This window comes from Petaurus breviceps, unplaced genomic scaffold (assembly GCF_028583685.1).
Source record: "Petaurus breviceps papuanus isolate PSGF00001 unplaced genomic scaffold, PetGlider_PUasm1.0 227, whole genome shotgun sequence".
In the NCBI taxonomy this organism is placed as follows: domain Eukaryota; kingdom Metazoa; phylum Chordata; class Mammalia; order Diprotodontia; family Petauridae; genus Petaurus; species Petaurus breviceps.
Genome location: NW_027185896.1, coordinates 15161559 through 15174688, shown reverse-complemented (window position 1 = coordinate 15174688; position 13130 = coordinate 15161559). Strand labels below are relative to the sequence as shown.

Here is a 13130-nt window from a genome sequence, read left to right as displayed (position 1 = left end):
TGTGTGACGTAAAATCCACCGCGACGCCGAAGGGCTGGGCACTGCAACTTCCGCTCTCCAGGCGTTCGGACTCAGCCGCGTGCGCACGCGCGCTGCTCTCTGACTCCGCCCCCTGTCGGCGGCAGCGTGCGCTGGACCGGAAGCGCGCCTGGGGAGGACAACAACAACAGGCAACCTCCCGGCTCCTTTGCGGACGATTCGTCACCCGCAACTGCTTTGGACCGTATTTAACCCGCATCCCTTACAGTCCGCGCTTACTACGGACATTTGTCTGCACCCTCTGCTTCAGACGTCTCTTCCTTCTGCCTTCCATCCAGCCTCCGGTACGTACGGTGTTCCCCGGCCTCGCGCCCTCCCCACCCTCCGTTGCTATGGTGATGGAATATTTTTTCTTCCCCCCCCCCCCGGCACTGGGGATGGGGGGGGGGAGCCGTGGGGGGGACCGGGACTGTTTCTCAGCCCCACAACTTCCGAACTGGGAAGGTCCTTTCAGAGACACCCTCTCCCCCCTTTCTGTGCAGGTTGGGAAACTGAGGTTCAGAAAAGGGACTGCCCACTGTCACCCTCTTGGCAGTGTGGAAGGTAGATTTGTGTAGTGGCCCGTCCTGTAATAGGGCTCTGTGAATATAGCAGTGTCCTTCGTGGTGAGTCTGATGGGACTGTAGTAACTGCGGATCGTGTAGGTCAGAATAGTGAGGCAGATAGGGGAGGGAGCACACAAGGTCTTCAGGCCTTACCTGCGGGTCAGAGATTTTTTTTTTTTTCCCCAGTGTAAAGGGTCATGTAGTTCTGGGTAGGTGAAGCCTCCATGTGAAATGATTACCCAAGGTTGCACAAGCAGGTGTGGTATCCAGGCGAACTGAGAGGTTTTCACTAAGAACACATTTCTGTTTCCAGTGCTCAGCACAGTGCCTGGTGAAGAGCAGGTGCTTAATCAATGTATATTGGTGGTTTGTTTTCTAAAAGGTGGTTGGCTCGTAGTCCAGCCATTAACCTAGAAAAAGGTGACATTACCCGAGTTTTTCTTGAGAACTATATTAGACTTAATAGGATCATTGATTTAGTACTGAGAGGGACCCTAGAGGTCTCAGAATCAAGCCCACTTAAAGGTCATCTCCTCCACTCCTTAAAAACAAAAAGAATTTTTATTTACATTTTGATCCTTTTATTATAACCTTAATCATCAACCAACATGAACATTTCAATATAGGAAAAAGAACAAAAGATTGTAACATCATCAAATTCTATAGTTTGGTTTTTAAAAGCATATTTTAAAATAACTCAGTACAATTGCCCTGTTTGTAGCTCTTCTTTTCTCTCGTTTCTTTTTTTTAGTTATGACCCTTTTATTTTACATTATATTTACATCATATATCAATTTGAAGTTTATTGTGATATAGTAGATATTGGTTTAAGTTTGATTTCTGCCAGATTGCTTTCCAGTTTTTCATGTAGTTTTGGTTGAATGTTAACAGAGTCCTTAACTCAGTAATTGATGTCCTTGGGTTTATTATACTGTATGCTTGAGCTTCTGAGTCTTGTTTGCCTAATTTTTTCATTGAGCAACTTTTGATAATTCTGCTTTATAGTAGAGTTTGAGACTTGATACTTATAGGACTTTTTCGTTCTTACTTTTTTTCATTATCTCCCTTCATGTACTTGAAGTCTTGTTCCATTAGATGAATTTTGTTATTTTTTCTAATTCTTCAAAGTAACCTTTTGGTAGGATTCTAAATTTGTATATTAATTTAGGTTGTGTCATCATTTTTATTATTTTTTCACAGTACAACTATCAACAATTAAAATCTCCAACTTTTTTCCTTTATTTCTGTAAACAGTGTTTTTAGTTATATTCATGTAAGTCTTCAGCGTTTTTTGGTACGTTAGCCCCCACATATTTTTCACATTTTGTAGATATTTCAAATGGAATTTCCTCCTTTTGGATTTTATGGAGAGGCTCTTGATTTTCGTGGGTTTTATTTTATATCTTGCTACTATCTGAAGTTACTGTTTCAATTAAGTAAAATTTGTATTTAGTTGAATTTCTGGGGTGTTCATAGTAAGCCATCTGTAATGTTAATGGGATATAAGATCTTCCCCTTCCAGTAACAAGCTTCTCATGGAGCCCATTGAGGGAAGCTTGATTAGGGGAGGTTTGCTTGTAGGAAGGCTTTCACACCAATTAAGCACAGCGTCATGAGTCATGTGATGCCCTCTGGCTCTAAAAAGTGTGTGTGTGTGTGTGTGTGTGTGTGTGTATACTCTGAGGTTGGAATTTTACTTTGGAGCTCACTCATTAGAAGAGTATTTTTGTGATTTTATCAGATGTGGATCTGGGTAGCTGTTAAGGAGCCTCCCAGCTATGAAAAACCCAGATGTTGGTGCTTCTCTCTCTAGTTAACCTATGTATGTATTGCCTTGGTCAGACAGTTGGATCTCTCTGTTTGTTGATCTGTGCTAATTTCTCAGACAGAAGCCCTGTCTTCTGGTCTTTATTTCTCTACTTGTATTTTTTTTTTTTTTTTGGTATTTTCTCTGAAGTTCAGGGTGCTCGTTTTTACCCTGATCTAATGAACATAATTAAAAAAGATTGTTGACCCCTTGAATGGCTATCTTTCCTAGTAAAGCAAATCTAAGACCCTGTGCTAGGAGTCATCCTGGGTATGCCAATGTGGTTACACCATCCTGTCACCTAAAAATAGTAAGAATTTTATTTCGGGGTGGCTAGGTGGCGCAGTGAGTAAAGCGCTGGCCCTGGAGTCAGGAGGACCCGAGTTCGGTTCCAGCCTGAGACACTTAACACCCACACAAAAATACTAGCCGCGTAACCTTGGGCAAGTTACTTAACCCCAAAATTGCCCTCCAAAAGGCAAAAAAAAAAAAAAGAATTTTATTTCTTTGTGCCTATGCTTGTTTCCTCAATTTCTTTATCTTGTTTTATTGTAATATTTACCATTTCTAGCAAATAGTAGTGGTGACATTGGACAACCTTGTTGTAGCACTGATCTTATTGGGAAAGCTTGGGTTTCTCTATTACTCCTTTTTTTTTTTTTAATACATGAAGAAATGAGGCTCAGAGAGGTAAAAATATTTGCCAAAAGTCACACAGGTAGTAAAGTTTTAGAAGCATGATGTGAACCTAGGTCTTTTGGCTCCAGCTTTACTCTTTCTGCTGCACCCCTGCAGAAACAATGCCAGACAATAGAATGTTTATACTATAAGGTCAAAAATGAGACCTATTTAAGGAATGTGTGGGAGGAATATATGAAGGAAAGGAAGGAGCAGAAGTTGCAGGTAATGGGAAAAAACAAAACCCAATAAACAGCAGCTACTTGAAAAGCATTTCAGTCATTGTTCTATTGAAAAATGAAAATCTGGTGGAAGAATTCTAATAAGGACGCCTCTATCTACCTCCAAATTCTTCCAGTAAGTGGTTATAAAGTTTAGGTCAGTGCCATGTTGTGGTTGTAAATTATTTGAAGTAACATAATATATTCTTGGGCTAAAGCTGTCATCTAGTGCTTTACTGTGGTGACCCTAGGTCTTGAAAGCAACTGCAGTGGGTTTATGAATATAAGTTCTGGTAGCTCTGTCAAGCTGGAGAGGCTTTGAGTATGGACTTGGAAACTGGGTATCTGTCATGAGAGGGCCACTCCAGCCAAGTTCATATCACCAGAAGATGACTACTAGGTGATGAATTAAATTTTTTTTTTTTTTTTGCTATAGCATCTCATGAAGACAGGCTGAAATCATGGAGGGGGTTGTTGCTTCTGAGGGAGTTAACACACATTTGTAGAACAGAAGATTCCTTAAAAATGGAAGAAATAGCACATTGCTATGTGGCCATTTTAGAAATTCTTGAATAGGAAGATTTTTTTTTTGTCTTACCCAGAAGGCTGCAGGTATGTTGGAACTGATGCATATAGGCATCATATGAATTACACTGCATTATAGATAACACCATATTGTCACTTTTCCTCACTAAAAGGATTTCCGATAATTATAACCAGCTGTAGAATTCTGGATGATGCACAAAGGATATGGCACAGGATCCTTCCTAGTTGCTTTATTCTTCTTTCTCTTCTGTAACTTTACTTCAAATTCTTCACCTCTTTTTCTGTTGGGTCACTGGATAAGAGCTTGAAATCCCTTTCCAGTTTGAAGCAGGTAGGAAATAGTCATTTGACTGTCTTTAATTCCATGGCTCTTCTTTAACTCTCCCATTAGGTGGCACAGTGTAGGGGAAAGAACCCAGAACTGGGAGTTTGGACTGACATATTGTAGTGCTGCAGAGAGACATTTTACCTTTTTGATTTCAGTTTGCTCTTTGTGAAGTAAAAAGGTTTCACTAAAGTCTTTCAAAGTCCCTTTCCCACAATAATATTCTTCAGTTTCTAGATCTCTCTGAACTTGGTATCCTTGGAAAATTTGTGTTGTATTTTATGCCAGTGAAGATCTAAGGGTTAAGTTCAAGGAAGTCTAGTGAGTTAGATAGTTGGGACAGGATCCAAAAAAAATTTTTTTTTTTTTATTAAGATTTTTAAGTAACTTAAAAAAAAAAACTACTTCCTTATATTAGAAGAGATCTGTGAAACTTGTTTTCCTTAGGTTTACCTCATTCATTTCATCTTTTTTTTTTTTTTTGGTCTTTATTAATTTGTTCATTTACTTTGAGTTTACAAGATTCAGTTCCCCAGTTCTTTGAGTTTCAAATTTTCTTCTCCTCCCTCCACACCCTCCCCCCCCAATAGTGGCATACAGTCAGGTATAGGATCTGCAGATACTTTTACATTAGACATTGGTCAGGTTATAAAGAAGGATGGAATGAACGATGGGAAAGAGGAAACAAAACCAAAAAAGAAAAAGAGAGCAGGTAATTTGCTTCAATCTGCATTCAAACGTTCTTTCTAGTTTTTTCTCTGAATGTAGACCTCTCTCCATCATGAGTCTTTTGGAGTTTACTTGTAGCCCTGCATTTCTGAGAAGAGTCCTGTCTATCAAAGTTGGTCGTCACACATACGTTGTGTCTGTAATTGTGTACAAATTTTTCCTGGTTCTGCTCTTCTAACTCAGCATCAGTTTGTATAAGCCTCTCCAGGTAAATATGAAGTCCATCTGCTCTTCATTTATTATGGCGCAATAGTATTCCATTATATTCATATATCATAACTTGTTTAACCATTCCCCAGTTGATGGGCATCCCCTTAATTTCCAGTTCTTTGCCACCACAAAAAGAGCTGTTATAAATATTTTTGTAAATATAGGTCTTCCTCCTGCTTCTATGATCTCTTTGGGATACAACCCTAGAAGTGGTATTGCTGGGTCAAAGGATATGAAATTACTTATAGCCCTTTAGGCATAGTTCCAGGTTGCTCTCCAGAATGGTTGGATCACTTCACAACTCCACCAGCAATGTATTAGTGTTACAATTTTTCCACATCCACTCCAGCATTTATCATTTTCCTGTTTTGTCATCTTAGCCAATCCGACTGATGAGATACCTGAGAGTTGTTTTGATTTGCATTCCTCTAATCAATAGTGATTTAAAGCATTTTTTCATATGCTTATAGATATCTTTAATTTCATCCTCTGAAAACTGCCTGTTCATATCCTTTGACCATTTATCAATTGGGGAATGACTTGTATTCTTATAGATTTGACTCAATTCTCTGTATATTTTGGAAATGAAGCCTTTATCAGAGACATTGATTGTAAAAATTCTTTTGCAATTTCCTACTTCCCTCTTAATCTTGGTTACATTGGCTTTGTTTGTACAGAAGCTTTTCAATTTCATGTAATCAAAGTTATCCACTTTGCATTTTATAATGCTCTCTAACTCTTGTTTGGTCATGAAGTCTTCCCCTCTTCATAAATCTGACAGGTAAACTATTCCTTGCTTTCCCAGATTGCTTACAGTATCATTTCATCTTTTTAGGCTTTGGTTTGGCCCTTTGTGATTTTTGGAGGAAAGGTATTGCATGTGTTTTGGTGGTAGTATTATTGCAAACAGCCTGTTGCTTTCCTTCTTTGATGTTTTGTATTCTTCAGGTGCTTATTCTTTCTTCTTTTATAAATTGAGAAATGTTTCAATGGCTCTTTTTTTCCTCATGCCCCTCTCCTCGACTCCCCTCCCCTCTCTAAAACCAAGCAGAGGCAGAATGGATACATATTTTCTGGCTAAGATTTAGGTGCATCTGATCAATAGGGATCATTCCTCATAAGAGTGAACTGACTTATGTCTTCCAGTCTTCATACATTGCCTTCCTTGCGCAGAATGCGTGCTCAGTAAATAGGGATAGTGGTGATTGTTGATCATCATTTCCTAACCACACTCATTGAAAAAAAAAGATTAATCTGCAAACATATCTGAAATAAAGAAATCTCTCTGAATATCTTACTGTGATGTTCATTATACCTTGAAACTGATCTTGGGTTCTTGAAGGCTGTGCTAGGGATGGGTTAGCTCACACACATTCTACCAAACTTGAAAAACTTGGGGTACAGTCCCAATGATAGATTGTCTAGAACCAAGCTAACTTTTCAATGAAGACAGCGTACCAGGGAAATAATTTACTGTCCCTGGACACCCATGAAACAGATAAAAATTAGTCTTCAGGACTGTGTGGGGTGGTGGAAAAGGAGATAAAGGCTACTAGGAATCACCGTTTTTAGAACATTTATAAACAGTGATTTTTAGAGACTCTAAAAATTTTTGTCCACTGATCCAGGCATTAACAAACTTGACTCATGTCGATATTGACACTATTGCTATACAGAAAACCAGAAATTGAGAAGGTTGTAACTCAGTATCTAACTTGGTCCCCCTATCTTGTAAGTTTATTTGTCTCATTTAGTTTGAAAAAGGTAAGAAAACTGTCTTAGAGATGTGATTGACTCAGAGGGCCAGTTCTCAGATAGTATTGCCATTGTTGGGGCTTTCTGGTGACCTTAGGCCTAATTGGCAACTTTCTGTGCATCTTAGGACTTAAAAGAAACCAAGTCTAGATCCATCACACTTGGGACAGTGTCCCAAGACCCATAGAGTCCCTACACACTGTCCTGCTCCCCTGAGGGCTGGCTTTGGATGGGACAGAAGTAAAGAAGACCCATCATAAACTCCTGAGCAGCATTTGGATAAAGAGACCAACTGTGAAAATTGCTGCACAGACCTCACACAGTTTTTTGTTCTCACCTCTGCTCTGTACTTATCACGCATTGTTTTGTATCATAGTTTTTTGTAAATGTGTCGTTTCTCCTTTCTAGGCCTTAAGTTATTGGAGGCAGTCGAATAGTGGAAAGAACAGTGAACATAGGCAGAGGAAAGGGAGGTAGAAACCTGGCTCGTGTCTCACACTTATGTCTTGTGTGACCTCAGGCCAGTCACTTAACTCTTCTGAGCCTCTAAATTGTCTCCTCTCTGAAATGAGGTGGTTGGACTAAGTGACACCTAAGGTCCCTTCCAGCTCTCAGTCTGTGTTCTTAGAAAACCAGGGACCACATCTTAACTAATGCTTGTAGCTCTGCTGCTGTGACCTCTGTACATTGTGGCCATTCAGTGAATGTTTATTGAATTGAATCTTGTCTTGGAATCCTTATAGTACTTGTACTACTCATCACAGTAGTATGCCTTATTAACTACTGTCTTGTATTATTTCCTGATTGATTCATGAGTGTGGATTGTTGTTACCAAACTAGAGTCAGCTCTTTAAGATCACATACAATTTGTTTAGTTGTTCCCCAATGAATTGATGGGCATGTATTTTGATTCCAACTTTTGTCTATCACAAAAAGTGTCATAAATATTTTTGCATATGGTGGGGACTTTCTTATAAAAGGGGGATGTCTTTGTTAACTTGTTTTTTCTTGTTCCTATTTAAAGGTAAAAAGTTGGATCCTTTTTTGTCTAGTAGGCCCAGCAAGCTGATGAACAGAGACATCTGCATCCACACATGGCCATGTTCTTATTATTTGGAACCTGAGAAACGATGGATCCCTGGCAAACTTTCATTGACTTCTATTTTGCTAAAATTTTTGGCTGATAAGAATGGAGAACTACTGGTCAGCTTCCCTCTTTCAAGCATCAGTGAGATTAAAAAAGAATCATCTCACTTTATCTTCAGCTCTATCACTATTCTGGAGAAGGACCACATTAAGCACTGGTTCAGTTCTTTCCAGCCCAGTCGGAATGTGGTCTTCAACATCATTGAGCATTTCTGGAGGGAGTTGCTGTTGTCTCACCCAGGAACCCAGGCGTCTTCTCCCCAGATGACCAAGGGTAAAGAACTGACAGGCCTAATGGCTTGTTCCCAGAAACGGTTAGAAGATACAGCAAAAGTTCTTCACCATCAGGGTGAGCAATTTGATAACATCATGAAAGGCCTGGACAAGATTGAATCAGATATGGATGTAGCGGACAGGTATAGTACACGACTTCTGAACTAACCTAAAGCTTACTAGATTTTAATTTCACACAAAAGCATGATCACCTAATCTTTCCTCACACTTAAATTTCTTGCCCTGAGAATTTTTGTTTGAGTATTTAAATTCCTTGTGGGCAGAAAGAAGTTCTAGTACTTCCTGTGTCTGTGGTGCATGCAAAGCACACTTAATAGAATTGACATACCACAAATGGGCATCTAAATTATGACTCTAAGTTGGGAAGAGTGCCCCTCTGCAGAATGAGATTATAGAAGGCTGCACTACTGAGATGCCATTGGCTGCATAGCTCTTGGTCTTTTGGCTGTGTTCTGTCAGGGGTGGGGGGACCTGCAGCCTTGAGGCCACAGGTGGCTCTCCAACTCCTCAAGTGCAGCCCTTTGACTGAACCCAGATTTCACAGAACAAATCCCTTTAATGAGAGGATTTTTTTGTAAAACTTGGACTCAAAGGGCCAGACCTGAGGACCTAGAAGGCCACACGTGATCTCATGGCCACAGGTTCCCTACTCCTGAAGCAATATGTTTGCTAACATTGTGGTTTCACACTGGCAAAACTTAACTGCCAGTTTTAAAGTTCATACTTTGTTTGGCAAGCATTTCCAGTGGCAACCAGTAATCAAGGTACTTTAATATTATAGACTTTAGTTCTCCCCTTTCTTATGTCTGCATATACTTTAATTTCAGAATGTTTCATACAATTTCAAATTATATAATATAATTTATCATATATCATAATAAATTATATATTAATGTAATCTGATTCCAGAATTTTTCCTGTAATACATTAAATATATTTACACTCATCTTGGGTGTTTTGTTACAGATCCATTCTCAAATTTGTAGTTATTTTGGCTTTACTTTTTATCTTTGGAAACAGTGTTTGATCTGTTTGAATTACTGGAATGACATCACCATTGACTGGTGGTAAGCAGCTTTCTCTGAACAGTAGCTTCCATCTGTATCTCATGAGTTAAAGTGTCTTCCTTTTCCAGAAGATTTTTCACCAAGGAAAGTAGCATTACCACTATACGTCTGGCAAAGACTTTTTGTTATTACAAAGGCAAGGAGTTCCTACCTGTTCTACATCATCAGTACAGTGGTGAGCAGTAGTCAGCCCTATCATAGTAGTAGTAGTTCTTGCGATTTCTAAACTGTCCATCTTGTAGGAGGTCAGGAGTTTGCACATCCAGCTGTGGATGGGCAACATCCAGCTCTCTTGCAACCAATCTCACATTCTCCATTCTGGGATTAGTTGTAAAGAAGTCAACATGATATTACCCCTACCATTGTACATCGTTCCTCCTCCCCTCCTTTGTCCCCTCTTCTTTCATTAGACTTAGGTAACATTCCTGCCAGGGGATCCTGATATCTTCTAGTTATAACAGAGAGGGAATTTCTCCAAAAGAACAGAACAGATTTGCCTTCTGAGGTCATGTGGTCTTTTACAGCCAGATTTTAAAAACATTATTGGAGACTGATTTAAATGAGTCCACCTTTTGATTGCAACTGGAAGCAGTCCTTCCTAAAGAATGGGATTAGCATGTTTTGGTAAAACTCAGTTCCTGATGCCATCTTGGGCACCCCTGCCCCATACCAAAAGGTCTCCTGAGGCCTGGTAATTAAAGTTGCTGGGTCAACAAGGTCCCATCTGAGAAGCCATTGTAATCATCCACCAGTAGGCAATGGAATACTGGGATGGGCCTCTTTTATTATTTATTATTGAATAGATGTATCTGTGTATGTACCTCTTTGTATCTCTGTGTATATATACTCATGCACATATAATACATACATGTACATATATGTACACCTATACACACAGATAGATGTTTATATCTTTCTGTTTGTATGTATGTCTGTATTAAGAACCTACCATTTATAAGGCATTCTGGTAGGTGCTGGCACTATAAAGACAAATTAAAATAGACCCTGCCCTCAGAGTTTACATTCTACAGAGGGGATATAGCACTCTGACTATTGAGCAGATACGAAGTATATACAAAATTTTTCAGAGTAATTTCATGAGGGAGAGTGCTGATAACTGGTGGGGTAGAGTTTATTAGGGAGGTTCCTTCAGTAAGATATCGTACCTAGTTGTGCTTTGAAGGAAATTTGGGATGCGGAGATTAGAAGGAAGGACTTTTCAGAGATGGAAGACTACCCGTACAAAGGCAGGAGACAGAATGAAATGTCAGGGGAACAAACAGCAGGCTGGCTTAACCAGAATAGAATGTATGAATAGGAGGAATGTTACATAAGACTGGAAGCATAAATGGGGACCAGATTGTGAAGGGCTTCAAATGCCAGCAGGCATAGGGGATATGTGAGAGTGGGAGTTGTATTCTATCTGAAGGGTATTAGAGAGCCATTGAAAGCTTTTAAGGGAATAGCCCAGGTATATCTGTGTTTTAGGGATATAATTTGTCAGATCTATATAAGATGGATTGGAGAAGAGAAGAGCTGGAAGGTCAAGCAGGAGGACTATTAGAAAAGTCCAGGAGAGAGGTGATAAAGACAAGGGTAAAGGTTGTGTACATGGAGAGAAGGAGCTGGATAAGAGATGTCTTAGAGGTAGAAGGACAAGATTTGTCAGTTCACTAGGTGAGGGAGACAAGGGAGATGGAAGACTCAGGGCATCGTTAGGTCATGAAGCCTCAGTTACTGGGATGGTGGGTGGTGCTCTCAAAAGAAGTTTGTAAGAGGGATGGATAGGGTGGGATGGGGAATGAGAAAGTAGAATAACTTCTGAGGTACCAAGGGATGTATAGCAAGTGATTGATAATGTGTGACTAGAATTCAGGGGAGAGATTAGGACTGGTCATACAGATGGGGAGTCATTTGCATAAGAAGTGACAACTGAGTCTGTGAAACTTGGTGAAATCAGTAAAGGAGGAAGAAAGAAAAGGACCCAGGAGAAAGCTTTGGGAGATAGACACACTTATTAGGTAGAAGCAGGTTGAGGATCCAGAAAAGGAAACTGAGAAGGAATGGTAAGAGGGGTAGAAAAAAGATCAAGGAGGGGCAGAGCCAAGATGGTGGAATAGAAGCTCAACCTCCGAGCAGCTCCAGTTTCTACCTTCCCCAATCAATGTAAAAAGGGGACTCTGAACAAACTTTGGAGCTGCAGAACCCACAAAATGACACAGAGAAGCTAACCTCCCACTGAGGACAGCCTGACAGGAATCGGCCAGTGCAGCGCTCTGGGAGCAGAGCCCAGGCCCTGTGAGCAGAGGTTTTAGCCCCAGGGTGGGCCTGACCAGCTGCAGGCCGAGGGACTCCAGATCAGTAGCAGCTGTGGCCATTTCCAGAATTACCAACACATGGATGAGAAGGACAAAGTGAGAAGTCAGTGCAGTCTGGACTTTGGGACCCATTAAGTGGGAGTGTGTGGCTTTTGCCCCTGGGGCGAGAAGCTGCTGAGACACCAGCACAGCCAGCCAGCGCCACGTGGCAGCTTCAGCTCCTGGCCTGCAGAGTGTAGGGGAACCAAGCACCAGTCTGAGGGGTAATTGCTCTTGCTTTAACCTGCTTGGATCTGGATTGCAGTCTAGGGTGGAGGTCCTGGGGTGTGTGTCCAGCTTGCCAGAGCGTGTGAAGACCTCAGAGAGGGCACCCATCTAATACCTCCTGCAGCTGAGAAAACCTCAGCATTTGGGACAAAAGCTCCCCTGTCTGGTGGCAGAGTCCTATTGTGGCAAAAAGCCCAGGGGTCAAGTGGCAGAGGGGTGACATGACCAGGCAAAGGAAACAAAGCAGACAGAAGATTCCAACATTAGACTCCTGTTTTGGGGACAAAAAAAGAGCAAAGCATGGAACAGGAGGAAGACAGTGAAGTCAGAACTCCTGCACCAAAAGCTTCAACGGAAAATACAAGCTGGTTGCAGGCCATAGAGGACCTTAAGAAGCAGATAAGAGAAGTGGAGGAAAAATTGGGAAGAGAAATGAGAATGATGCAAGAAAATTATGAAATGAGAGTCAACAGCCTGACTGAGGAAAATAACACCTTAAAAAATAGACTAACTCAATTGGCAAAAGAGGCTCAAAAAGGCAATGAGGAGAAGAATGCCTTAAAAAGGCGAGTTTGCCAGATGGAAAAAGAATCTCAAAAGCTCAGTGAGGAGAATCATTGCTTCAGAATTAGATTGGAGCAAATGGAAGCTAATGACTTTATGAGAAATCAAGATGCTGTTAAACAGATCCAAACAAATGAAAGAATAGAAGGCAATGTGAAATATCTCCTGGGAAAAACCACTGACCTGGAAAATAGATCCAGGAGAGATAACTTAAAAATTATTGGACTACCTGAAAGCCACGACCAAAGTAAGAACCTAGAAAGCATCCTCCAGGAAGTTCTAAAAGAAAACTGCCCTGATGTTTTAAAACCAGAGGGCAAAATAGAGGTTGAAAAAATCCACCGATCACCTCCTGAAAAAGATCCCAAAAAGAAAACTCCTAGGAATATTACAGCCAGCTTCCAGAATTCCCAGATTAAGGAGAGAATATTACAAGCAGCCAGGAAGGAACAATTTGAATATTGTGGAAATACAATCAGGATAACCCGATCTGGCAGCTTCTACACTGAGGGATCGAAGGGCTTGGAATATGATATTCCAGAGGGCAAAGGAGCTGGGATTAAAACCAAGAGTCACCTACCCAGCAAAACTGAGTATCATGTTTCAGGGGAAAATATGG

General features: G+C 40.6%; 1 protein-coding gene across 5 annotated transcripts in view; it reads left to right on the top strand.

Moving 5' to 3' along the window:
• The first annotated feature begins 97 nt into the window (after positions 1-97).
• Positions 98-13130, top strand: part of SNAP47 (synaptosome associated protein 47) — a 74044-nt gene continuing 61011 nt past the window's right edge. For all 5 annotated transcript variants that reach the window (XR_011169812.1, XR_011169811.1, XR_011169810.1 and 2 more), the window contains exons 1-2: positions 98-323; positions 7880-8417. Coding sequence is in view for 2 of the 5 variants with exons in the window: in XM_069095896.1 (XP_068951997.1) it covers positions 7924-8417 (494 nt within the window). In the remaining 3 variants the exon portion in view is untranslated. The remainder of the gene's footprint in view (positions 324-7879; positions 8418-13130) is intronic.